The sequence below is a fragment of the Oncorhynchus mykiss genome, chromosome 4, assembly GCF_013265735.2.
Source record: "Oncorhynchus mykiss isolate Arlee chromosome 4, USDA_OmykA_1.1, whole genome shotgun sequence".
Classification (NCBI taxonomy): domain Eukaryota; kingdom Metazoa; phylum Chordata; class Actinopteri; order Salmoniformes; family Salmonidae; genus Oncorhynchus; species Oncorhynchus mykiss.
The window spans coordinates 21,398,610-21,426,475 of NC_048568.1; the positions used below are offsets into that span (position 1 = coordinate 21,398,610).

General features: G+C 47.0%; 1 protein-coding gene across 3 annotated transcripts in view; it reads right to left on the reverse strand.

Moving 5' to 3' along the window:
* Positions 1-1,173: 1,173 nt before the first annotated feature.
* Positions 1,174-27,866, reverse strand: part of LOC110522298 (protein dispatched homolog 1) — a 73,511-nt gene continuing 46,818 nt past the window's right edge. For all 3 annotated transcript variants that reach the window (XM_036975875.1, XM_021600575.2, XM_021600576.2), the window contains 6 exons: positions 8,320-8,349; positions 7,808-7,931; positions 7,477-7,604; positions 6,673-6,770; positions 6,463-6,560; positions 1,174-6,209 (listed from right to left, as the gene is read on the reverse strand). In XM_036975875.1, the coding sequence (XP_036831770.1) occupies positions 2,607-6,209; positions 6,463-6,560; positions 6,673-6,770; positions 7,477-7,604; positions 7,808-7,931; positions 8,320-8,349 (4,081 nt within the window). In that variant the 3' untranslated portion in view covers positions 1,174-2,606. The remainder of the gene's footprint in view (positions 6,210-6,462; positions 6,561-6,672; positions 6,771-7,476; positions 7,605-7,807; positions 7,932-8,319; positions 8,350-27,866) is intronic.

A 27,866-nucleotide genomic window follows, 5' to 3' on the forward strand; every position in this document is an offset into this window, starting at 1 on the left:
TCCACACCAATCTCTACAAACCATTTCTGTATGGACCTTGCTTTGTGCACAAGGACATTGCCATGCTGAAACAAGAAAGGGCCTTCCCCAAACTGTTACCACAAAGTTGGACGCACAGAATTGTCTAGAATGTAATTGTATGCTGTAGCGTTAAGATTTCCCTGGAACTAAGGGGCCTAGCCCAAACCATGAAAAACAGCCCCAGACCATTATTCCTCCTCCATCCAACTTCACAGTTGGCACTATGCATTGGGGCTGGTAGCGTTCTCCTCGCATCTGCCAAACACAGATTAGTCCGTTGGACTGCCAGATGATGAAGCATGATTCATCAATTCAGAGAACGGGTTTCTACTACTCCAGAGTTTAATGGCAGCGAGCTTTACACCACTCCAGCCAATGCTTGGTATTGCACATGGTGATCTTAGGCTTGTGTGCGGCTGCTCGGTCATGGAAACCCATTTCATGTACTTGATTTTATACACCTGTCAGCAACAGGTGTGGCTGAAATAGCCGAATCTACTCATTTGAAGGGGTATCCACATACTTTTGTATAACAGTGTATCTTTCTTGTAGTTGTCTCCTTGCAGTGAAGTGGCTAGCCACTCCTCCCCAGTCAAAGGCACGTACTGATGTATCTGTGCCATTCCTCAGGGCAGGGGTCAGGGCTGCAGAAACATTGGGGCTAGTTAAACAAGGGCAATCTTACACAGGAGACATGTCATTTTGAAAAGCTTCCAGGTAGCGCGAGGTGAGAGGTTCGAACAGTCATACCTATGATTGACCTAAAATCCCATCTGCATCCCTCAGTAATTGGCAAGGCTGAACAGGAATAGGGATATGTATTAGCTGGAACTAGAGCTAAGAAATGTCCATGCCTAGTTCCTGTATGACCCTTGCCTGAGAGTGTGCAAGAGAGAGGGAGTGAAGGGAGTAATTAGAGAGGACTTAGCAGTCGCTAGAGGAATTTCTCCTCGCTCACAATATGTCAAAGTTTTATTGTACCCCTGATTAAAGTTAAGAGTTGCTGCTGATCTTTGTTTTTGAGAGGGTGATGGTGTCAGAGACTACGGGGAGATGGGCTACAGTGCCAGCCTGGTGTCTCTCTCACAGATAATTACAGGCGTCTGGTAGCCTACAATACAAGTTCAGAGCTGCGCATCTGACACTAATTCAAGACTGAAAGTGTAATTATAAATCTGTATGCCGTGCTGTAGTGAGTCATACTGCCTGCAGAGCCCGGTCTAATGTATATGTTTGCTCTGTAGCAGAAGGTTTGGCCAGGATCTTGGACCACCAGGGAAACCTGTTAGAAGGGGGGATGGATGGCAGGAGCCAGAAGAGCAAATAAAACACAGGAATCGTGAATGAATGGAATTCGTAAATGAATAGGATACTTTTTATTGGACGGAGTTAACAAAGGGCAGCCAAAGATTCTGAGAAAGGTAATAAAATAGCATGTCATTGATATGTTACAAGATCAAATGATGGGACCCATATGTGTTATACTATTGTTGGGTTTTAGAGTTTATCTTTGAAATTCATGCCCTTTTCACATACGTCCTTGGTCACTGTTAGAAAATGACTCTGTGGATGAGGGGTGTGGATGGTCTATAACAGGGTTCCCCAACTGGGAATTTGGCATGCGGATGGTTTTATCCCCCCGCCCACACCAGAAAATCAGCTCCAAGTGATTTTATTTTTGGAAATCTGTTGCCAAGTATTCCAACGCATAATAGAGAGATGTGATTATATGCAAATGTAAGCAAGGTTTCAAATGATTGTGTTTTAGTCAAATATATATCTGTTTGGGCTCCTTGCGGTCAATCTGCAGTCTACAAATAATTTGTAATTATGTTCCGGTCCCCTGACCATCCGCTCAATATTTTATTTTTTATCTAGTTGAGGATCCCTGCTGTAGGACGTCAGCATTTCTCATAGACTTACAGTGTATGACCAGCTTGGAATGTGATGCAGGCTCTTGAGGAGTGGAGATTAGAAATCAAACATCTGTGTGATGTATGAGAGCCCAGCACAGCACTGTGGCCTCAGGCCAGACAGAGCAAATCTTCTCAAGGCGCCAGTGGGAGTGAGACAATGAAACAGGTGTACCATTTGTTATTCCAAACCATGCCCTTTGAACAAAACCTTGAGATACTTTCATTTCATACTATAGGAGCTGTGTGAAAAAATAGACAATTGGGTTAAAATGACTTTATAATCATACAGTACATCTTTCATATTGGACCGAGAGGCATCTGGCAACGTGAAACAGACGTCTAACTAAGAAGGCCTGTGGTTCTTAGAGAATAAAGTATAATGGTTCACCTTTCCGTAGACATGTTAGAGCTCCATAAACACACAACATATTTACTGTGTACTCAAAAACAGTACATCTGACTGATCAAACCAATTTTATCTGCATAGTAGATACAGTAATCACAGAACATATAGGACCATACTTTTAGATGAAAGACATGAGGCACTTGGTCTATGAAATATACCAAGCACTTTAATTGCACAGGGACACTGCACATTATAGCTTGATATGACAAACGTTTACTCTTTAGATATAGTCTTTCAGAATTATCTTATAAGTTTATTTGCTGTCAACATAAACTTTCAGATAAGGGTTTTGAATTTATTGCAAGAGCAGGCACATTGGCTTCAGCTTTTGGCACATTAAACTCAACAGAATTGCACTTTACTTTCAAAGTTCTGTTAAAACAGTAGAGTTTCTTAGGAGAGGCTGAGGATGCCCTCTCCTTTTTGGGGTTCTGTTTGCACTTTTCAACACTTTCTTCATGTGTGATGGGAGTAGTACTAGTTTCAAGCTTCTCCTGGTTGCTGGGCATCTTATGACAAGCGCCCTTTTGCGTTGTGGTGGACACATGATTATCCACGCTTGGAGCGTTTTCCGTTCCATGGGTGGCCCTGCAGCAGCCTTGGTGTGTGTGGGCTAACGTGCAGCCCAGAGGAGAGGCAGGAGGACCTTGAGTCTGAGCTGGGGTTTTAGGACTGTCACCAGGGCCAGAGGACCCTCCAGTCCGGTGTGAATCCTCCAGCCCAGATGGGTCTGGGGCAGCGCTCTGGTCCCTGGGGAGGCCACCCAGGACGGGGACAGTGTGAACACAGTAGCTTCTGAGGTGGCAGCTGTGAGGGCCCTGTCTGGGCATCCTGCCCGGGGTGCAGTGGTGGAAGTGGGATGGGGGACAGTGTACATAGTTCATACGGCAATCTATGGGTTTGTAGACGGCGTCCAGAGTGGATAGGAAGTTCTGGCCTTTGTTGGCATGGCTGCCTGTTAGGGTGAACTGAGGAGTGGGGCACGGGGAATCCTGGGTTGTTTGAGTGCATGGGTGGGGAGTCCACTGCATACCCATAGACTGCTGAGGAGGAGGGGGGTCCCCACATGTGCAGGTTGTGTTATGAGAGTACTGGCATTTGGATCTGGGTTTAGTAGCCAGTGTGCCCAGTCCCTTTTCAGAGCAGGGCCCTCTGCCGGGCTCTGCCTTGCTCTTAAAGGGGATGTGTGTGCAGAGGGCAGAGTGGGGGGCTATTCCATTATAGAGCTGGGTGCACGTCTCCTGTTCCTCTGCAGGTTTCTCCTCATTCCTAGGGTTTGAAGCTAATGGTTCCAGTTCGTAATGCTCATGCTCCACCTCTCCTCCTCGACTGTCCAGTTGGTACTTGGTGCCATGCTTGCCCTGGGGCGAGGGGACGTTGGTGGTGCCCTCTTTGAAAGCCTGGCACTGAAACCTCTTGGGCAGAGGGATCTGTCCACAGGTGCCCTGGGGGCCCAGGCAACGGCACATGCACTGGAAGAAGAAGGTGGCGAAGGCCCAACTGATGCACATGATAAGCATCATGAAGGTGCCCAGCTGGGTGTAGGCCAGCACCGTGGATGGCATCATCATCGCCCCGGCGACAAACGTGGTGAGTGCCGCCATGGCAATAGCGGAACCCATCCGGCCGAGGGAGAAGACGACTTTCCCCTCGCGGTCGGGGTCAGGGGCGAGGCGATAAGCGACTCCATAGTGCACCGCGAAGTCCACCGACAGACCCACCGCCACTGAGATGGTGACTGACTCCAGCACGTTGAGCTCCCAGCCCAATAGAACCAGCGAGCCCACCGTGACGAAGATGGTGCCCGCGATGGAGAGGATGGCGTAGAGGCTGATGATGATGTTCCAGGTGGTGAGGAGCATGACCACGAAGGCCACCACCACGGACAATGCCATGGCGATAAGAGTGCCATCTGATAGGCTGTCCTGCAGGTCATAGAACTCCAGGTTGCTGACGAACCAGCCGTAATTCAGCCCGGCCGGGGCGCTCTTCAGCTCCTCCTGGATCCAGGTGTCCACCTCATGGTAGAACTGGTGCATCTTCTCGTAGGCCAGTGTGAACAGGTAGGCGCTCTGGAACTCCAGGACGATGGCCCGGATGGTGTCGTTGATGTCGAAGCGAGGCCCGGGGGTCTTACTGTCCAGGTGGAAGCTGGTGCTGCGGTCCAGCTCCATGATGGCCCTCTTGATGCACAGCTCAAAGATTTCCTGCTTGTAGGGGAATGTTGACTGGCTGCAGCAAGGGTAGACCGAGGCCTCTTCACAGTCCCGGTTCTCCATCCACTGCTTAAAGGTCTCAATGAAGCAGCTGGTGAAGTCCTGCTCCTCCGACTGGAACACAAAGCTCTGGTTCCTTAGCCTCTGGCAGAAGTTGAGGATCCACAGCTGGGAGGCTGGGCTGGCGATGTTGAAGGTGTTGTCCAGCATAAGTTTGCCTTTGTTCTTAGGGTTGAGGGGGTCCCCATTGTCCACGGGGGTGACCCCCCAGATGATGGTGATGGGCATGTGCAGGTCCTCCCCATGGTGGACTCTCTCAAACATGAACAGTTTCTTGTACTCTGCGTCGTAGCGCTCAAAGGGGTGGGAGGAGCGGAACACCTTGAACTCTGAGAGCTCCAGGGAGGGCAGCTTCATCTTGGGGTTGACACACACCACGTACGCCCCTCCCACTGTGAAGGCCAGGAACCAGAAGAGCCAGAGGTAGCGCAACTTGATCACGATGCAGGGCAGCACCTTCTCAAAGAAGATTCGGGAGGCCTCGGAGATGGTGAACAGGCACTTGCTGGCCTTCTGGCACAGGTTGGCCCAGAGAGTGCAGAACCCACTCTGCTGTGGGGGAGGTTGAGAGCAGGTGAAGATGTTGGGCAGGTAACGCTCATGGAGCACCACCACGGCCGGCAGCCAGGTCACCATCAGTATGTAGTTAACCAAGATGGCCGTGCCGGCGTAAACGCCAAAACAACGGATTGCGGTGATGTTGCTAACGTAGTTGGCGTAGAAGGCGGCAGCCGTGGTAAAGCTGGTGACGAACATGGAGAGGGCGGCGTGCTGCAGAGTGATGCTCACCGTCTCCGACAGCTCAGCGTTGGGCTTGTCGAACTTGGTGTAGTTCCACACGTCACAGAGGACAAAGGCGTCGTCCGCCCCGATGCCCACCAGGATGATGAGGGCCGTGAGGTTCATGAAGGGGAAGAATTCAAAGTCGAACACCATGCGGTACAGGAAGTAGGACACGATCAGGGAGCTGATGATGGCGATCATGGTCATCAGGGTGATGAACACAGATCGGGTGTACACACACATGACAAACAGCACAATCACTATGGCTATGGCCGGATACACGGTATCCGTCAGTAGGTAGTCCTGGAACAGGTTATGTTTGATACCGAACTCAATACCCGTGATGGTGGTGATGCCGTCCGAGCAGTTCCAGTTCTCAAAGTTGTCCAGGTAAATGTTCATCATGGTCTCCCCTTTCTCTGTGGGGGAGAACAGCATGCCATGTTTCAGGACAGGGATAAGGTAGTCGGTGTTCTTTGGGCTCATAAAGTCTTTGTCCACCAGGAAGTGGAAGATCTGGTAAACGGCGTTGTACTTGGTGCACTTGCGGGGGACGATGGTGCACTTGGATTGGTCCTTCCTGCGCGTGGTCATGTCCCAGCAGTCGGGGCCAAGTGTTCCGTTGTGGTAGTATTTGGCGCAGGAGCGCAGGATCTTGAGGGTGTGTGACACGTCGCGCTCTGTGATCTTCTGGCAGGAGGACTTGTTGGTGAGGATGGCTACGTAGTTACCCAGGGTCCAGCTGGGGCAGCAGGAGGCGTCGGTGGTGCGCTGGCACAGGCTCCAGTACTGGGGATGGGAGCGCACCTGGGGACAACACAATACAACAAGATATAAGAACAGAGTCTGACTAGAACATAACTATTGACCCAAGGAGACCATAACAGGAGACAAGGCCAATATATCAGTTGGGTTAGTTCCAGCCTGAGGCAGCATAGACACCCAACATACAATTTCTAATATGATGGGGCTTAGTTCAGGCATTGAAAAATCATTAACATGGCACAATTTGACATGAGCAAACGCTGAGGCACATCATCAACAGTGCTGTTCCACTTACCCGTGTATTGTCCAAATTGCACATGGATTTAATTGCTTGTATATTCCAAAGGTTCTTCCCCTCTGCAGATGTGAATACTAATCTGGAGTATCTGTCACCTGCACATACATTAAGAGCATCCGGTTAGCATTTCATCGTAGTCAAACATTCAGTCAGTCAAACACTTACTAGACAAACACTTGAAACGGGAGAAGCATGATGAGTTTGTACCTGGGACATCACAGAAGAAACTGTCTTTACTGAAGTCCCAGTCAGCTTGTCTTTTATCTCTGTCAAAGTGATCTTCAGCCCACCTGTCCTCTTGGTGACTGGAATACAAAAGTAATGGTGTGATTGCACTGCTAACACTTCATACATTACAATGAAGTTTTCTATCAATTCTGAAGATCCACATGACAGAACGAGACTGAATCCGCTTAAAGCAAACACACAGCAGAGATTTGCACATGGTAACCAAAGAGTACGAAAAGGTCATTCTTAAAACAAACTAAGGAAACGGGTTTAGACCGACCCATTTAAGCGATTACAAAGCCAGTGATTATATCATAATCGGTGAAGTGATCACTATCAGATTGCAATCTTTATTTTTCTAATCATTATAATAGCCAGATCATTGTGATGAGCAGGGGTTTCAGGGACACATCTGAAAGAGACATTCTTCCTTTAATCAGGAGTCTGTCAGAGGAGACTGAGGCCATGGCAGAATGATGCAGAGAGTCCTGTTGACAGGCCTGACCCTGGAGCCTCCCCCTCCCCAGTGATCAAGATGAGTAATGGAGATGGGCCGGGGATTGAACAATCTCCCCCACCAATCCTCTTGCAGGATGGGATTGAGATTTAGTGTGTGTGCTTGTCTGTTTCTGTCTGTCAGCAGGATACATCACTCCATTTCATGGCCTGAGGCCTGATCCTGACCAGTCCCCTTCATCAGGGATGTTGAATCAATACATGTGTCACTAAAGGGTTAGAAGGATGACATTAAATGGACAGGATCTGTGAGTTCGGCTTTGTTACCTTTTCGCCTGCTCGTCGGCATACTTGAATGGGTAGTTAGCTAGGGTTGCTTTGTACCCTGTGTTTTTCACCATGTTATTCCATGTGACTAATCGCTGGCCTATTGCCGTGCCTCGTGGCTCAAATCCCTGAAGAAACAGACAAACAGAGGACATCTATTTATTAGTTCACCAGGAAATTGACCTTCGACATATTGGACTCTTCACATGCACTAAATATAATGATTTTGGTGTGTCAGAAACACTAAGTTTTCAATCTTGATCAAAATAAAGACCAGTATTTTCTATGGAGAAAGTTTTGTGCTTTCCTTCGATTGGCATGGCCTACTCACCAGTAAGGGGTCTGAGAAGTCTGGCAGGTCTGGCACCACAATACCCACCAGGGCACACACCACGATGAGGACTGTACACACCCCCAGCACCACCACTGGCCAATCAGCAATCAGCTCTGCATAGCTGGAGATGAAGGTCAGGTGTTGATTAAACACAAAGCTGATGGCTTTATAACTATACGAATATTATATGTACTGATAACCAAACAGAAAAGAGAAGGGTACACTAGTAGAATATCCAAAAGAGTATAAGGTGCTCATTGAAACGTCATGTAGATATTTAAGTATATTCAGTGTTCTGACTTGAGGGAAACTCAGTGGAAGGCATGTCTTGTAGAGGAACGTGAGGTGGTTAGCAAGTTCCAGGCACAGAGAGCCCTTTCCACATCGATAACTGTGATGATTCACTACACAGGAATGACAGCTCGGCAGGGTTTTGATGGACTCAAGGAGAGCGAGAGAAGAGCTTTCGTTAAAAAAAAAATAAGATAATTATTTTTGGCAGATCTTACCTTTTTGGGAACCGAAAAGGCCTTGCAGGGCTGAAAAACAAAAGAGAGATAAATCAGATTTACATTTAGAAGTCAAAGCAAAATCCAATCAGAACCAGATTTGTCTCGGCATCCGTGCAGGGGGAATATGTTTCTTCATGAAAGGTTTTTGAGCAGCAATGCAGCACACACCTTGTGTGGAACAACTAGCTCTATTCAAACTTACATGCCCTCAGGGGACAGCGACCTCTTTTTGGTGAACTTTTGGTTTTCATTAAATAATAATAATGTATTCAAAAACCACACACAAATGTAGCGCCTGAAGAATCTCTGACACTAACCGGTTTAGACAAGAGTAACATCAATATCAATCTCTTTTAGGTCTGCTTTCTGTTTCTAACCTACAAAGCCCCACACAGTGCTGTAGTGCATGAAGAGGACTAGAGTCCCATTAGTGTGATCTCTCTTGTGCCATAAACACAGACAGAGAGGATCAGCACTGGGCTTCCCCGTTGCCAAAAGAAGCTTTCAGCGGCTCTGGATGTGTCTGGACTTCCCATCAGCACCTTCCCAGATCAGTGGGAAGCCTACGGACTGCAGAGTGCAAGCACAAGTCAGGGGGAATCAGATACGGCCACCGGATCACACAGGGCCCAGGAGAGATAAGAGCAAGGCCAGGAGCGTGAGGATATGGGGACAGGAGGGAGGGAGGGTAGAGGTGGGGCGGAGATAGGGCTGGGCGATATAGCCAAATATCATGTCACTGTATTTTAAAAGAATTGGATGGTATGGCGGTATTTGACTATATTTTTTATGTTTTTGAATAATAAAAGTTGTACATTTGCTTTATGAGTAGTAAATGATCCCAGGGTGGCAACACATACATTCTAAGTGATTTCAATGGGTCTTTCTCCATTCTGATTGTTTTATACTGTTCAAAAATAATTTCAAGCATTTTCATACATTTCTGTATTTGCTGTACTCATTTGAGATCATTTCCACACTGCCACGTACGGATACACGATATGGGCAAACAATCTAGGCCTAATTTTTAACCAAATGTTGCAAATGCTATTTGACACTTTTGGAATCATGGAAATAAATCTAATCAAATCAAAGTTCATTTGTTATGTGCGCCGAATATTGTAAATACACCAGTTAGTGTCACACCCTGACCATAGTTTACTTTGTATATTTCTATGTTGTGGTTGGTCAGGGTGTGATCTGAGTGGGCATTCTATGTTACATGTCTAGTTTGTCCAGTTCTATGTTCGGCCTGATATGGTTCTCAATCAGAGGCAGGTGTTCGTCATTGTCTCTGATTGGGAACCATATTTAGGTAGCCTGGGTTTCACTGTGTGTTTGTGGGTGATTGTTCCTGTCTATGTGTTTTTCACCAGATAGGCTGTTTTAGGTTTTTGTTACGTTCATCACGTTCTTTATTTTGTAGTGTTTGCATTGATTCGTGTTTTACGTTTGTTCATTAAAACATGGATCGCAATCTACATGCTGCATTTTGGTCCGACTCTCCTTCTCACCAAGAAAACCGTTACAGAATCACCCACCGCCAACGGACCAAGCAGCGTGTCAACAGGCAGCAACAGCAGCGTAAAGAGGAATGGACATGGGAGGACGTTTTAGATGGCAAGGGCTGTTACACTTGGGAGGAGATACTGGCTGGAAGAGATCGCCTCCCATGGGAACAGGTGGAGGCACTTAGGAGAGCAGAGGCAGCCGGAGAGAGGAGCCGGCGATATGAGGGAACACGGCTGGCAAGGAAGCCCGAGAGGCAGCCCCAAAAATGTCTTGGGGGGGGGGGCTAACAGGGAGTATGGCTACGCCAGGTAGGAGACCTGGGCAGACTCCCTGTGCTTACCGGGGGGCTAGAGAGACCGGACAGGCACCGTGTTATGCAGTGGTGCGCACGGTGTCTCCAGTGCGGGTGCATAGCCCGGTGCGGTATATTCCAGCTCCGCGTGTCGGCCGGGCTAGATTGAGCGTCGAGCCTAATGCCATGAAGCCGGCTCTACGCAGCTGGTCCCCAGTGCGTCTCCTTGGGCCGGCTTACATGGCACCAGCCTTGCGCTCGGTGTCTCCGGTTCGCCTGCATAGCCCAGTGCGGGCTATTCCACCTCGCCGCACTGGCAGGGCGACCGTGAGCATTCAACCAGGTAAGGTTGGGCAGGCTCGGTGCTCAAGAGCTCCAGTGCGCCTGCACGGTCCGGTTTTTCCAGTACCACCTCCACACCCCAGCCCTCCGGTAGCAGCTCCCCGCACCAGGCTTCCTGTGCGTGTCCTCGGCCCAGTACCACCAGTGCCAGCACCACGCATCAGGCCTACAGTGCGCCTCGCCTGTCCAGCGCTGTCGGAGCCCTCCTCCTCTCCAGCGCTGTCGGAGTCTCCCGCCTGTTTAGCGCTGTTAGAGCCTTCCTTCTCTACAGCGCTGCCGGAGTCTCCCGCCTGTTCAGAACTGCCAGTTTGCAAAGAGCTGCCAGTTAGCATAGAGCTGCCAGTTAGCATAGAGCTGCCAGTTAGCATAGAGCTGCCAGTTAGCATAGAGCTGCCAGTTAGCATAGAGCTGCCAGTCTGCATAGAGCTGCCAGTCTGCATAGAGCTGCCAGTCTGCATAGAGCTGCCAGTCTGCAAGGAGCTGCCAGTCTGCAAGGAGCCGCTAGAGCTGCCAGTCTGCAAGGAGCCGCCAGAGCTGCCAGTCTGCAAGGAGCCGCCAGAGCTGCCAGTCTGCAAGGAGCCGCCAGAGCTGCCAGTCTGCAAGGAGCCGCCAGAGCCGCCAGTCAGCATGGAGCAGCCAGAGCCGCCAGTCAGCATGGAGCAGCCAGAGCCGCCAGTCAGCATGGAGCAGCCAGGGCCGCCAGTCAGCATGGAGCAGCCAGGGCCGCCAGTCAGCATGGAGCAGCCAGGGCCGCCAGTCAGCATGGAGCAGCCAGGGCCGCCAGTCAGCATGGAGCAGCCAGGGCCGCCAGTCAGCATGGTGCAGCCAGGGCCGCCAGTCAGCATGGAGCAGCCAGGGCCGCCAGTCAGCATGGAGCAGCCAGGGCCGCCAGTCAGCATGGAGCAGCCAGTCAGCATGGAGCAGCCAGAGCAGCCAGTCAGCATGGAGCAGCCAGAGCTGCCAGTCAGCATGGAGCAGCCAGTCAGCATGGAGCAGCCAGAGCTGCCAGTCAGCATGGAGCAGCCAGTCAGCACGGAGCAGCCAGAGCTGTCAGTCAACCAGACTCTTCCAGATCTGCCAGTCGACCAGACTCTTCCAGATCTGCCAGTCGACCAGACTCTTCCAGATCTGCCAGTCGACCAGACTCTTCCAGATCTGCCAGTCGACCAGACTCTTCCAGATCTGCCAGTCGACCAGACTCTTCCAGATCTGCCAGTCGACCAGACTCTTCCAGATCTGCCAGTCGACCAGACTCTTCCAGATCTGCCAGTCGACCAGACTCTTCCAGATCTGCCAGTCGACCAGACTCTTCCAGATCTGCCAGTCGACCAGACTCTGCCAGATCTGCCAGTCAGCCAGACTCTGCCAGATCTGCCAGTCAGCCAGACTCTGCCAGATCTGCCAGTCAGCCAGACTCTGCCAGATCTGCCAGTCAGCCAGGATTTGCCAGATCTGCCAGTCAGCCAGGATCTGCCAGAACCGCCAGTCAGCCAGGATCTGCCAGAACCGCCAGCCGGCCAGGTTCTGCCGGATCCAACTACCTGCCTGGGCTTCCTCTCAGTGCTGAGCTTCCTCTCAGTGCTGAGCTTCCTCTCAGTGCTGAGCTACCCATCAGTCCCGAGCTACCTCTGTCCCGAGCTGTCCCTCTGTCCCGAGCGGTCATTAAGGAGGGTAACCTATCTAGGGACGCTAAGGAGGTGGACTAAAACGATTATGGAGTGGGGTCCACGTCCAGCGCCAGAGCCGCCACCGCGGACAGATGCCCACCCAGACCCTCCCCTATAGGTTCAGGTTTTGCGGCCGGAGTCCGCACCTTGGGGGGGGGGTACTGTCACACCCTGACCATAGTTTACTTTGTATATTTCTATGTTGTGGTTGGTCAGGGTGTGATCTGAGTGGGCATTCTATGTTACATGTCTAGTTTGTCCAGTTCTATGTTCGGCCTGATATGGTTCTCAATCAGAGGCAGGTGTTCGTCATTGTCTCTGATTGGGAACCATATTTAGGTAGCCTGGGTTTCACTGTGTGTTTGTGGGTGATTGTTCCTGTCTATGTGTTTTTCACCAGATAGGCTGTTTTAGGTTTTTGTTACGTTCATCACGTTCTTTATTTTGTAGTGTTTGCATTGATTTGTGTTTTACGTTTGTTCATTAAAACATGGATCGCAATCTACATGCTGCATTTTGGTCCGACTCTCCTTCTCACCAAGAAAACCGTTACAGTTAGTCAGGCTGATTGAGGCAGTATGTACATGTAGACATGGTTAAAGTGACTATGCATATAAGATAAACAGAGTGTAGCAGCAGCGTAAAAAGAGGGTTTGGGGGAAGCACAATGCAAACACAATGCAAATAGTCCGGGTAGCCATTTGAGTACCTGTTCAGGAGTCTTATGGCTTGGGGGTAAAAACTGTTGAGAAGCCTTTTTGTCCTAGACTTGGCACTCCGGTACCACTAGTAGAGAGAACAGTCTATGACTGGGGTGGCTGGGGTCTTTGACAATTTTTAGGGCCTTCCTCTGACACCGCCTGGTGTAGAGGTCCTGGATGGCAGGCAGCTTAGCTCCAGTGATGTACTGGGCCGTACGGACTACCCTCTGTAGTGCCTTGCGGTCAGAGGCCGAGCAATTGCTGTACCAGGCAGTGAAGCAACCAGTGCTCTCGATGTTGCAGCTGTAGAACCTTTTGAGGATCTCAGAACCCATGCCAAATCTTTTCAGTTTCCTGAGGGGGAATAGGCTTTGTCGTGCCCTCTTCAAGACTGTCTTGGTGTGTTTGGACCATTCTAGTTTGTTGTTGATGTGGACGAAGAGGAACTTGAAGCTCTCAACCTGCTCCACTACAGCCCCGTCGATGAGAATGGGGGCGTGCTCGGTCCTCCTTTTCCTGTAGTCCACAATCATCTCCTTAGTCTTGGTTACGTTGAGGGCTAGGTTGTTATTCTGGCACCACATGGCCAGGTCTCTGACCTCCTCCCTATAGACTGTCTCGTCGTTGTCGGTGATCAGGCCTAACACTGTTGTGTCGTCTGCAAACTTAATGATGGTGTTGGAGTCGTGCCTGGCCATGCAGTCATGGGTGAACAGAGGGTACAGGAGGGGACTGAGCATGCACCCCTGTGGAGCTCCAGTGTTGAGGATCAGCGTGGCAGATGTGTTGCTACCTACCCTCACCACCTGGGGTGGCCCGTCAGGAAGTCCAGGATCCAGTTGCAGAGGGAGGTGTTTAGTTCCAGAATCCTTAGCTTAGTGATGAGCTTTGAGGGTACTATGGTGTTGAACGCTGAGCTCTAGTCAATGAATAGCATTCTCACATAAGTGTACCTTTTGTCCAGGTGGGAAAAGGCAGTGTGGAGTGCAATATAGATTGCATCATCTGTGGATCTGTTTGGGCGGTATGCAAATTAGAGTGAGTCTAGGGTTTCTGGGTTAATGGTGTTGATGTGAGCCATTACCAACCTTTCAAAGCACTTCATGGCTACGGACGTGAGTGCTACGGGTCTGTAGTCATTTAGGCAGGTTGCCTTTGTGATCTTGGGCACAGGGACTATGGTGGTCTGCTTGAAACATGTTGGTATTACAGACTCAATCAGGGACATGTTGAAAATGTCAGTGAAGACACCTGCCAGTTGGTCAGCACATGCCCGGAGCACACGTCCTGGTAATCCGTCTGGCCCCGCAGCCTTGTGTATGTTGACCTGTTGAAAGGTCTCACTCACGTCGGCTACGGAGAGTATGATCACACAGTGATCCGGAACAGCTGATGCTCTCATGCATGCCGCTGTGTTGCTTGCCTCGAAGCGAGCATAGAAGTGATTTAGCTCGTCTGGTAGGCTCGTGTCACTGGGCAGCTCGCAACTGTGCTTCCCTTTGTAGTCTGTAATAGTTTGCAAGCCCTGCCACATAAGACCACCGGCTCCGATGCTTTAGTATGATTCAATATTAGCCCTATATTGACAATTTGCCTGTTTGATGGTTCGTCGCAAGGAATAGCAGGATTTCTTTTAAGCTTCCAGGTTAGAGTCCCGCACCTTGAAAGCGGCAGCTTTACCCTTTAGCTCAGTGCGAATGTTGCCTGTAATCCATGGCTTCTGGTTGGGGTATGTACGTACAGTCACTGTGGGGACGACGTCCTAGATGCACTTATTGATAAAGCCAGTGACTGATGTGGTGTACTCCTCAATGCCATTGGAAGAATCCCGGAACATGTTCCATGCTGTGCTAGCAAAACAGTCCTGAAGTTTAGCATCTGCTTCATCTGTCCAATTTTTTATAGACCGAGTCACTGGTGCTTCCTGCTTTAATTTTTGCTTGTAAGCAGGAATCAGGAGGATAGAGTTGTAGTCGGATTTACCAAATGGAGGGCGAGGGAGAGCTTTGTACGCGTCTCTGTGTGTGGAGTACAGGTGATCTAGAATTGTTTTCCCTCTGGTTGCACATTTAACATGTTGATAGATATTTAGTAGAACTAATTTAAGTTTCCCTGCATTAAAGTCTCTGGCCACTAGGAGCGCCGACTCTGGGTGAGTGGTTTCCTGTTTGCTTATTTCCTTATACAGCTTCCTTATACAGAGTGCGGTCTTAGTGCCAGCATATGTCTGTGGTGGTAAATAAACAGCCACGAAAAGTATAGCTGAAAACTCTCTAGGCAAGTAGTGTGGCCTGCAATTTATCACACTATACTCTACTTCAGGCGAGCAAAATCTAGAGACTTCCTTAGATTTCGTGCACCAGCTTTTGTTTACAAATACACAAACTAATAGTGTAATTATAGAACGCTAGTGAATTTAAATGAAGAAGCATAGTGAAAACTGCATTCTTGTCATCAACATTGTTGCAATCGCTGCATTGACCATGATGACTTAATGCAAGTGTCTTGTGATCGAGGAACAACAAATCTGTTCCTTGAATGATGGGGCGGCGCTAGGACTGTGTGGAAAGCGGCATGGAGAGAGATGACTCAAGTAGCGAAGTAAACTACAAAAATTGACATTACATATGGCGTATCACATTTAACAAACCAAACATTCAAATACCGTTATAGAAAGTAAAGTAAAAACCCAAACCGGTCCGTGCATCAATACCGGTATATCGTAAAATACAGTATACCGCCCAGCCCTAGGTGGGAGATGTCTTCATATGCCATAAAAACGAGTGTACAAAACATTAGAAACATGACCAGGTGAATGTAGGTGAAAGCTATGATCCCTTATTGATGTCAATTGTTAAATCCACTTCAATCAGTGTAGCTGAAGGGGAGGACAGAGGTTAAAGAAGGATTTTTAAGCCTCGAGGCAATTGAGACATGGTTTGGGTGTGTGTGCCATTCAGAGGGTGAATGGGCAAGACAAAAGATTTAAGTGCCTTTGAACGGGGTATGGTAGTAGGTGCCAGTCACACCAATTTGAGTGTGGGCTTTTCATACTCAACAGTTTCCCAGCCAACTTGACACAACTGTGGGAAGCATTGGAGTCAACATGGGCCAGCCTCCCTGTGGAACACTTGACACCTTGTAGAATCCATGCCCTGACGGATTGAGGCTGTTGGAACGCAAAAGGGGGTGACTCACAATATTAGGGAGGTGTTCCTAATGTTGTGTCCACTCAGTGTATACTCTGACTGGTCAAACTGACAGCGAATGGCAGTGACAGACTCACATGATCACATACACACAGGCTGGTGGCTATGAAGTCTCTAGAACTGTGGACAGACTGTCCTAACATTATGTCCTAGGGACGATAGACATTATTACTTTACACTGCAACCGTGACATGTTCATCCTCATTCTCATCTTCTATTCACTGCAACCTGCATGAGTATTGCACTACCACGGTCACAATTTGGCACAGGCCTCACAGCCCACATCATGGACAAGGTAAGATTACACAAGAAACATAAACAAGGAAATCAGTATCCCAAACAGGGAAGTGAGCTCAGACGATTCTCTGCATTAGTCAATCACAGTGCACGCACACAGGTGCCAGGAGGTGGCTGTATTTTTCCTCATTCTCCCCTTTAAAAGGGAATCCATGGAATGCTATAATTAGTGGTTGCCATGGCACTGTGAAGCACAGATGAACAAAAGCTATTGGCAGGAATTTTTCACCACAGGGTAACTTCTGGGGAGGCAGTAAATCCACTTTAAAGTTAGCTGGACATGTTAATATGACAACCAGATGTTGTACGGCACAGGCTTTGAACAATCATCATATTGTAGACACAAGTTGAGTCCCATTAACACTACCAACCTGGAGTGAAGCTCTTTGCCATTTTTTTTTGCATTCAAGTAGACAGGGATTTAACCTTTTAAAATACGAGAGCCTGATACTAACAATGCCAAATGAAAAACACATTCCCCCTACCTTAAGTTAGCATTGTTTGCCAAGGAAAAATCTGTAACTTCATTTATTCTATGCCGTCTGTTAGTTTCCATGTACGGGCCTCGAACAGAGGAATTCGGGACAGAGATATGGCCCAGAACGAAGGAGAGTTATTGTAAATGGTTGAACTGGATTCATAAAGCATCTTTAGTCGTGGAGCCATCAAAAAAAGCACTGCTGCCTATTTATTTGCGCGATCTGTTTTGGATCTATTTTAAACTTTCCGAACCCTGACCACATTTCAGACGAATAAGAAGATGTCTAAAACAGAGGTAGCCCTATACTTTGGATTTACGACAGACATCCGAATCCTCAGATTCTATTTCAGCATGTTTTTTTGCATGAAGCAAACTTTTAAATATTTTTTCACTTAAAAAAAAACAAAGTATAAGCCTAGAATATGAATTGAAGTTGGCATTAAAAATATCAGCTTTGTGTCTCAATTCTCTTTTTTCCAATCTGTCAATGGGAGTAGTAATGTGAAAAAATGCAGACTAATGTCCTTGGAAAAAACACCCTCTAAAGGAGAAGAGAGGAGGTGCTGGGGTGGGGAGGAGAAATCCGTTGACTGATGATCACAGGCTCTAAATCCAGCAGGATGACAACCCACAGAGTCAGGTTTCCTCCCTTCCTCTGATCCCAGTCCCCTTCAAACAAACTCCCACAATTCTTCCACAAACTTACAACAGCTACCCTTCCTAAATGTTATTCTATTTACCCGAAAGGGGAATGTTTATGGATCACAGGGTTAATTAATAAAGTTACTTGGGAGCAGCAACCAGGTCAGGCCGCGGTGGCCATGTTGACGTGTGGTGGAGTGAAGGGAGGAGAGAGAGGGGTCAGGGGTTACAGAGCTGAGGAGGGAAAACTGCTAACAGACACAGCATATATTCTGTAATAAGGGGCTGCATGAAGTGCTCAAGTCAGCCCAATTACTGTCAACTCTCAATTATTTGCTCCTGTGATTAAAACTCACTGGAACACTGCACACAATTAGAGTCTTGTTCAAGTTATGGAATTGTAAGAGTTGCTTGAGGGTGAAATACAAATATCAGCACGTTACCATAGGCATAACATACAGCAGTGAAATGCTGAGTTTTAAAAAGTATTGACCATCAGGGAGTAGCCACCAAAGTCAGGGCTCATCAACTTCCATTGTACACCTTAAATAGATTTATGAGGTACAGTATTCATTCTTACAAGCTCGTAAAATTGTATTTACAAGCTATCTACACAGCACAGGTCTCTGATAGTTATTTTGGGGAGAGAACAAGGCCTCTGGATGCAAGCGTGTATGAGAAAATGTTAAGTCTGAATAAGAGGTTATTGCTGTATAATAAGTCTATGCGCAGTTTGTTTGTGTGTTTGTAGAAGGGAAACGGAACAGCCACATCAGCCAGTGCATCGGGTCTGGAGGTCACAGCTGCCATCTCCACATTCTTGGGATTGAAATATGGGAGTGTACAAATTCCATACATACAGGCCAGATTTCAACACTGTAGCCAATAGTTACAAGCTGTCCAAGAGATGTCTTTATCATCCTGTGGCCTCGCTCCCTTTATAGCAACCAGCTTATCCCCCATGAGTCCAGGGGCTTCAGGACCAACCCCAAAGAATGTATGGGTATTGCACATGCTTTCACCAACACTGCACTGAGCTAACCAACAGACATTGTCAACTAGGCCGAGCAGGGCGAATTACCGATACCGATAAGTCATTATGGCAATAAGTATGTCCATGTCATGAATTATTAATGTGGTGGCTTATGGTGTTCATAAGTTATTTGCTCAATAGACTAGATCCACGATGAGCAAGTTTAACCGGTTTAAGCAATAATTCCTACAATATACCACCAATACCAACACCTTTAATTTCATAGTCATGATGATGGACTTCATGTCAGTCTTGACACAGATCCAACAGGAGGCAGTACTAGATGAGTGTGTTGTATGTTGGCCTATTCCTGTAACAGGACAACAGGTCAAAGTCTCTATTGCTGAACACATTCGGTACAAGCGGCTGCACAAGACCTCCAGCAGTGGAACCAATGGCTTTCAGCTGCCAGCCCAACCAGCCCCAACCCATCACATCCAACATCCGCATTCAGACCTTGAGGACCGGGCTTCTGCAAGACGGGAGGCTGTGTTACCATTTGCTTCTTGCATGACCGAGATTCCTCTACTGCACAAAGTCAAGGAGTGGAACCAACGGCAAGCAGCTGTGCTGACCCATCAAGTCCTCTCCTAGTGCCTTTATGAAGATGTCCAACAACATATTAAGGCATGGAAGCTGCTTGATAAGGAGATCTGGGAGTTTCGCATGATTGACATGAGCTGCCCACCCCTAGTTGACACTGTTGCAGATGTCATGCTGGCTAGAGCAGTTAAACAGAATGGTAACCAGGCTAGAGTTCCCTGCCTGTAGTGGTGGCCATTTTGAGAGTAAACCTCCCCCTCGTTTTTCTATATATTTTTTTATATAACCTTTATTTAACTAAGCAAATTCTTATTTACTCATCATTTGGCCCAATTTCAAGATACGCCCTCCATTAAGACTTGATACGTGATCTGGTGCATACATGTCTAGACAGAAAGGTAAACTCATGTAAAAAGCCCAAGCACCACATAATCCTCTTTGTTTATCTACAATATCCAGTTTCAAGCACAGCAGTGCCTCTAGCTCCTGCCTGGGTCTCTTTGATCCAGCACGCCCGTTTGTTGTCCTGGGACTGATCTCACAGAGATATCAGGGTATCTTTTGTGTAAAGAGATACATGTTCATCCCTCCCAGCTCCTCTTTATACTATTCTATCCATGTTCTCTGCTCTCTCCGGGCCATCTAAGGCCACAGTGTCTGAAGGCTCTCCAGCTCTAACCGCAACTCTTGACAAAGAGGGTTTGGCGAGACGGCGCTGTGACATCTTGGAAGTGTCTGGTGACACAGCCGTCTGGTGAGTTGCAGACCAGGGCCAGCGGCTGTTGGGGCTGAGCGTCAGTTAAGGCCAGTAATGAAGTCTGACCTGTCCTCCCTGAGCTGAGAGAGTGAGTGTGAGGATGGGTTTGGTGGCCGAGATGGAAAATTCCAACCATTAGCTATGTTCACCAAGTGCGCAGAGGCTGAAGAAACTAAGAGAAAAAAACTAGTGATTCATAAGAACCTTCACATCTACAGTATATCAGAATGACGTTAGTACACCAAGCTGCATGCATTGTTATGTTAAATGTTTGAATATTAATTGAATCCAGGAAGAATAATACAGTGTATTCTCAAGACTGTTTTGAAAAACTATGAGAACAAATATAGGGGAGTCACTATTGGAACCATAGATGAAGGTCCATTATAAACTAAATATACAATGCAATTTTGCACATACATGATTGAGGGATTGTGCCTTCAACTTAAATACCATTTGGACAGGCTGTTAAAAGGGCATTATACGGGATCATATTACATGCTAGTAACTATTTATAAAGCATTACAAAAGTTATCAAATCTTCCATTAGGCCTAATCCCCCAGGGAGCCGAGTCAGCCGTGGGAGGACCAGTAACGAAGCCTCACTAACTGCTCTCTCTACCAGAAGAAGAAAGAAAAAAGAGCAACCAAATTTGAAGTTATGACAGAGTGCTGTTCAGATGCAGCTTTGATCCTGGTTTATAGGATAGTATGGCTTGGGTGGGTACCTTTACGGGCTTTGCTTTGCGCCATGCTCAGGGGCCATTTAGTATAGAGCATGGACTGGAGCACAGTCTGGAGCAGGGGCACTGGGAGCTCACCCCTCCTGTTATTTTTCGTACGTGCATGTACGGGATCCCCCCCCCCCCCCGAATCCCTCCCACCCCCCCGAATCCTTCCCACCCCCACGAATCACTCTCACCCCCTTGAATCCCTCCCACCCCCCCGAATCCTTCCCACCCCCCCGAATCCCTCTCACCCATGGATGAGAGCATTAAGTTGGGTTTATTTAGGTGAAAACGTCTAAAACCAACAAAAGCGGCTTACAAGCTTCTAAGATTGTCACCAGATTGTCACCTTCACCAGCAAATTAACTGCCGAAGTAAGAGGCCAGGAGGGTCCCATTTCTCAAGTTTTACAACAGGCAGAAGTGTCTCAGTGTTAAGGCAGGTGATAAATTGTACCGGGGGGGAGAAAGCTTTTTGGCCCAATTCGGTTGATCCTGGGTAAAGGTACAGTGGGGCAAAAAAGTATTTAGTCAGCCACCAATTGTGCAAGTTATCCCACTTAAAAATTTAATTTTCATCATAGGTACACTTCAACTATTACAGACAAAATGAGAAGAAAAAAAATACAGAAAATCACATTGCAAATAAATTCATAAAAAATTCTACAAATTATGGTGGAAAATAAGTATTTGGTCAATAACAAAAGTTTATCTCAATACTTTGTTATATACCCTTTGTTGGCAATGACAGAGGTCAAACATTTTCTGTAAGTCTTCACAAGGTTTTCACACACTGTTGCTGGTATTTTGGCCCATTCCTCCATGCAGATCTCCACTAGAGCAGTGATGTTTTGGGGCTGTTGTTGGGCAACACGGACTTTCAACTCCCTCCAAAGATTTTCTATGGGGTTGAGATCTGGAGACTGGCTAGCCCACTCCAGGACATTGAAATACTTCTTACGAAGCCACTCCTTCATTGCCCGGGCAGTGTGTTTGGGATCATTGTCATGCTGAAAGACCCAGCCACGTTTCATCTTCAATGCCCTTGCTGATGGAAGGAGGTTTTCACTCAAAATCTCACGATGCATGGCCCCATTCATTCTTTCCTTTACACGGATCAGTCGTCCTGGTCCCTTTGCAGAAAAACAGCCCCAAAGCATGATGTTTCCACCCCCATGATTCACAGTAGGTATGGTGTTCTTTGGATGCAACTCAGCATTCTTTGTCCTCCAAACACGACGAGTTGAGTTTTTACCAAAAAGTTATATTTTGGTTTCATCTGACCATATGACATTCTCCCAATCTTCTTCTGGATCATCCAAATGCTCTCTAGCAAACTTCAGACGGGCCTGGACATGTACTGGCTTAAGCAGGGGGACACGTCTGGCACTGCAGGATTTGAGTCCATGGCGGCGTAGTGTGCTACTGATGGTAGGCTTTGTTACTTTGGTCCCAGCTCTCTGCAGGTCATTCACTAGGTCCCCACGTGTGGTTCTGGGATTCTTGTGATAATTTTCACCCGAGGGAGATTATCAGTGGTCTTGTATGTCTTCCATTTCCTAATAATTGCTCCCACAGTTGATTTCTTCAAACCAAGCTGCTTACCTATTGCAGATTCAGTCTTCCCAGCCTGGTGCAGGTCTACAATTTTGTTTCTGGTGTCCTTTCACAACTCTTTGGTCTTGGCCATAGTGGAGTTTGGAGTGTGACTGTTTGAGGTTGTGGACAGGTGTCTTTTAAACTGATAACAAGTTCAAACAGGTGCCATTAATACAGGTAACGAGTGGAGGACAGAGGAGCCTCTTAAAGAAGAAGTTACAGGTCTGTGAGAGCCAGAAATCTTGCTTGTTTGTAGGTGACCAAATACTTATTTTCCACCATAATTTGCAAATAAATTCATTACAAATCCTACAATGTGATTTTCTGGATTTTTTTCCCTCATTTTGTCTGTCATAGTTGAAGTGTACCTATGATGAAAAATTACAGGCCTCTCTCATCTTTTTAAGTAGGAGAACTTGCACAATTGGTGGCTGACTAAATCCTTTTTTGCCCCACTGTATGCATGAGGTAAAAACACTATGTACAACATAGCAACCCTGAGGGCAGAAACAGGGTAGTGTTGACCTATCTGTGGGCTTAACTCACTCCACATAGATGCAGACCTGTTCTAAGAAGCCAATGGAAGGCTCTGGAAGCAAACTGGGTGGTTCCCTCCCTCCTTCCCTCATCTTTCTGGGGAAGGCAGTGCTCATCTCTCCTTTCCCCTGATCTCCCCAGAGACACCAGGGTGCTTCTTCATAAGTCAAGGCTGAGGCTGGGCGTGATGGATGTCCTGTACAGTGGTTAATGGGCCAAATGGATAAAACGGTAGCGTGAAGAGCCCTGCCGCTACTTCACAGGGGTTCACATCAGGTCCAGGACTCCAGGCTCCCTCAGACCGCAGCAGGCATAGCAAACAGTTGTTATTCTTTATAATGTGCAAAGCCTTGTCAAACTGACACCCTGAAATCCATAGCACAAAGATCAATTTCAGGCCGCCTGGCTGGTCAGGACTTGCAGCTGTCAGACAGCTTGGCATATTAGTTAATGTCTCCAAAAATGATCTCGCACTGGGTGAAAGTTATCTGAGGCATGATTTTTTTAAAAGAGGGTCTATGCATTCATATCAAGGCTTTTCTGCATGTTTCCATATATGGCCCCTAGTCATAATCACATATTCAACTGATAGAAATGTTTTAATTCATCCAATATGATGAAACATTCCAGCTGGATGAGGTGTCATGTTTTATATGTTTTTCTGCACACCATGGAAACCAAAAAAATGGTACTTGGTACAAAATCAAACAGGCGTGAGATAATAAAAATATGCCGGCTATCTGAGAAAGTATGAAACCAATCCAAACTTGTGGCCGCTACAATAACATGAATGTACTGTAGCAGGAAGCAACGCACGGGCAAAACCCCTCCCCGGGTGAGTGGAGTGTGAAGGAAGAGGTTACAAACATGACATGACCCTGAATAGTTCAGTGTCAGCGGGCTCTTTGGGGGTTGTTCAGCCTTGGAAGGTCAAGCCAGTCTCGGCAGCACAGGTAGACGCAGCTCTCTCACTCTCTCTCTGGGAGACCAGCAGGAGCTGAAAGGTGCCTTGAGAGTGTTCTATCAAGACAATTACAGGCTTGGAAGAAACCAGCTCTGACTGTTTCCCCATGATCCTCAAATCATAAAAAAACAAAGTCACCATGAAGGATAATCTTACCATTCAGACACTGCCAATCTTAATGCATTTCCCAGACCCAGACAGAGAGATCCTTCATCTACTCAACAGATCTGCTGAGCTGGCCTTCTCCTTAATAGTGGATTTTGGTCATGACATTCAAGGATAAATCCATTTACTTCTCAGAGTAAAACACATACACACAGAAAGAGAGACTATAATCTTACAATGGGTGGATTAATACTTTCCATGTATTCTCAAGAGGAGTTATATACTGTCGTTCCTAAATGTATAGTTCTTGGACAAACACACAAAGGCCTGAAATGCCTGAGGAAGAAACTCCAGTGCAACCTTATCGGGAGGGGGAGGAGGAAGGGGCCTCTATAAAGCAGGGCGTAACAGCCAAGTGCTGTAATCATACATGTAATCCCCTGCCTAATCTCACGGATCACAGCCTTTGAGATCAAATTGATATTTGACACGATCTTGTCTGACTGCGTACCCTCAAATTACGGAGGCATTAAAAAGCCTCTCCCTCCATGCGAGGAGGGATTCTGTGGCGCACTGTGCTCCAACACGAGGGTAAAAGGAGAGGCCCAAAGCCCTGAACGTCTGGGGCCAGTCAGGGACCGGAGACTGTGTACCAGACAGCCAGGCTTATCCTTCCCTCTTATCTTTCCATCTCCAATCTCTCTGGAGACACAATACTACTGTACAGGGGATTGGAACTGAGAGCAACTCAACGTCGGCCTGTAATTCAAACCTGTCATCACAGAACAAGAGGGACCTATTTACTAAATACAGCGGCTGAGGAACATCAGCTCTTTATTCAGACACAGAATATATCATTTTTTTAAAGAAAGCCACAGATGCCAGCGAATGCATCCAAATGGCTGCAATGATATCCTTTGCCAAACCTTGCCCACCCAACTGCCTAATGTGCGTGGATGGAGCTTGCTGTGCGCACACCGGCACCTGATACGAGTATATACCTAATCTCTCACAGCCACAGAAGAGATTTCTCTAATGAAGTTACAGGGATCTAACTCAATTCGGTAGGAAATTTCCATGCGAAAAGATGTAAGCAAAAATATGGTTTTACACAAATGAACCTCTCCATAACTACTTGCTACCATAAAGAGGAGCTGACATGAGTAACTGCAATATTTAATTTTATTTTGTATGCTGTGGAGTTGGAGATAAATAACAAAATACACAAAGTAAGTAAATTATTAAGGAAAGCATTAAATGGCTCCAGTGTAAAATATATTTCAGTCTGTGGTTTGCAGGAAGGCGGGGAAAACGACTTGCTAAATGTGTCTCGCTTAAAAAAATGTTTGACAACAAACGTGGCAGAGTTCTCCCCCAAAGAATGTAAGGGCGGTGCTGCACCACCTTGTGGACTGGCCACTACGTAAAATTAAAGCTGCAATATGTAACTTTTTGGGGGGACCAAACCAAATTCTAATTTGCTACGAGACTCGAAATTGAGCTCAGGTGCATCCTGTTTCCATTGATCATCCTTGAGATGTTTTTACAACTTGATTAGAGTCCACCTGTGGAAAATTGTATTGATTGGACATGATTTGGAAAGGCACACACCTGTCTATATAAGGTCCCATACCACAGTTGACAGTTCATGTCAGAGCAAAAACCAAGCCATGAGGACAAAGGAATTGTCCATAGAGCTCCGAGACAAAATTGTGTCAAAGCTCAGATCTGGGGAAGGGTACCAAAACATTTCTGCAGCATTGTCTGTCCCCAAGAACACAGTGGCCTTTATAATTCTTAAATGGAAGACTCTTCCTAGAGCTAGCTGCACGGCCAAACAGAGCAATCGGGGAAGAAGAGCCTGGTCAGGGAGGTAACCAAGAACCGGATGGTCACTCTGACAGAGCTTCAGAGTTCCTCTGTGGAAATGGGAGAATCTTCCAGAAGGACAACCATCTCTGCAGCACTCCACCAATCAGGCACATGACAGCCCACTTGGAGTTTGCCAAAAAGCACCTAAAGGCTCTCAGACCATGAGACACAAGATTCTCTGGTCTGATGAAACCAAGAATCAACTCTTTGCCCTGAATGCCAAGCGTCACGTCTGGAGGAAACCTGGCACCATCGCTACGGTGAAGCATGGTGGTGGCAGCATCATGCGGTGGGGATGTTTTCAGCGGCAGGGACTGGGAGACTAGTCAGGCTCCAAAGTGCTCAGGACAGACTGAGGCGAAGGTTTACCTTCCATCAGGACAATGACCCTAAGCACACAGCCAAGACAACGCAGGAGTAGCTTCGGTTCAAATCTCTGAATGTCCTTGAGTAGACCAGCCAGAGCCTGGACCAGCCAGACCTGAAAATACCTTGCAGCGACGCTCCCAATCCAACCTGACAGAGCTTGAGAGGATCTGAAGAGAAGAATGGGAGAAACTCACCAAATATAGGTCTAGCAAGCTTGTAGTTTTACACCCAAGAAGACTCGAGGCTGTAATCACTGCCAGAGGTGCTTCAACAAAGTACTGATGAAAGGGTCTGAAACTTATGTAAATGTGATATTTCAGTTTTGTATTTTTTATATATTTGCTAAAAATTCTAAAAACCTGTTTTCGCTTTGTCATTATGGTGTATTGTGTGTAGATTGATGAGGGGGGGAAACAATTTAATGCATTTTAGATTTAGGCTATAATGTAACAAAATCTGATAAAAGTCAAGGGGTCTGAATACTTTTCGAATGCACGCCAAACACCAGTTTCAACATCAAAAGTGAAGAGGCGACTCCGGGATGCTGGCCTTCTAGGCAGAGTTGCAAAGAAAAATATATTTCTCAGACTGGCCAATACAAAGAAAAGATTAACATGGGCAAAAGAACACAAGACACTGTACAGAGGAACTCAACATCCCGGAGTCGCCTCTTCACTGTTGACGTTGAGACTGGTGTTTTGTGGGTACTATTTAATGAAGCTGCCAGTTGAGGACTTGTGAGGCGTCTGTTTCTCAGACTAGACACTCTAATGTACTTGTCCTCTTACTCAGTTGTGCACCGGGGCCTCCCACTCCTCTTTCTATTCTGGTTAGAGCAAGTTTGAGCTGTTTTGTGAAGGGAGTAGTACACAGCGTTGTACGAGATCTTCAATTTTTTTTGCATTTTCTCGCATGGAATAGCATTCATTTCTCAGAACAAGAATAGACTGACAAGTTCCAGGAGAAAGTTATTTGTTTCTGACCATTTTGAGTCTGTAATCGAACCCACAAATGCTGATGCTCCAGATACTCAACTAGTCTAAAGGCCAGTTTTATTACTTCTTTAATCAGAACAACAGTTTTCAGCTGTGCTAACATAATTGCAAAAGGGTTTTCTAATGATGAACTAGCCTTTTAAAATGATACATTTGGATTAGCTAACACAACATGCCATTGGAACACAGGAGTGATGGTTGCTGATAATGGGCCTCTGTACACCTATGTAGATATTCAATTTTTAAAAATCTGCCGTTTCTAGCTACAATAGTAAATTACAACATTAATATCTGCACTGCATTTCTGATTAATTTGATGTTATTTTAATGGACATAAAATGTGCTTCTCTTTCAAAAACAAGGACATTTCTAAGTGACCCCAAACTTTTGAACAGTAGTGTATGTGTATATGTATATTTTTTTAAACTTTATTTGTTATAATTTAAGGCCAGACACCACACCCTAATGGCTATTTTTGTGTTCTAGATTGCAGGAAATGGCAGTTACGCAAAATGATTTGAGTTATGACATCAGGGAGAAAGAAGCCACATGGAGGAAACCTCTGTCCCCGGCCAGACATACTTGTAGAGATTATCTCGTCTGGCTGAGCTGTGTGTTGGTACTGTCTGCATTGTGTTTGCCTGGGAAAGAGGACAGCCAGACCATGAAACCATCAGCACCTGTCCTAGAAGAGCCTCAATGCTGATGAGCGAGGGGAGGCTTGGGAGAGGCCAGGGGGACAGTCCCTGTGGATTGACGGGACAGGCTGGGGCCTGAGGAGGGACAGCGGCCCTGCAGCCCCTGGGGCTCTCAAAGCTCTCTTTTATTGGGGTTGGGGGTGCAGAAGGGGTGGCTCTGGGGCTGGTATTGTGCTACCTGGGTGCCTGGCTGGCTGACCCC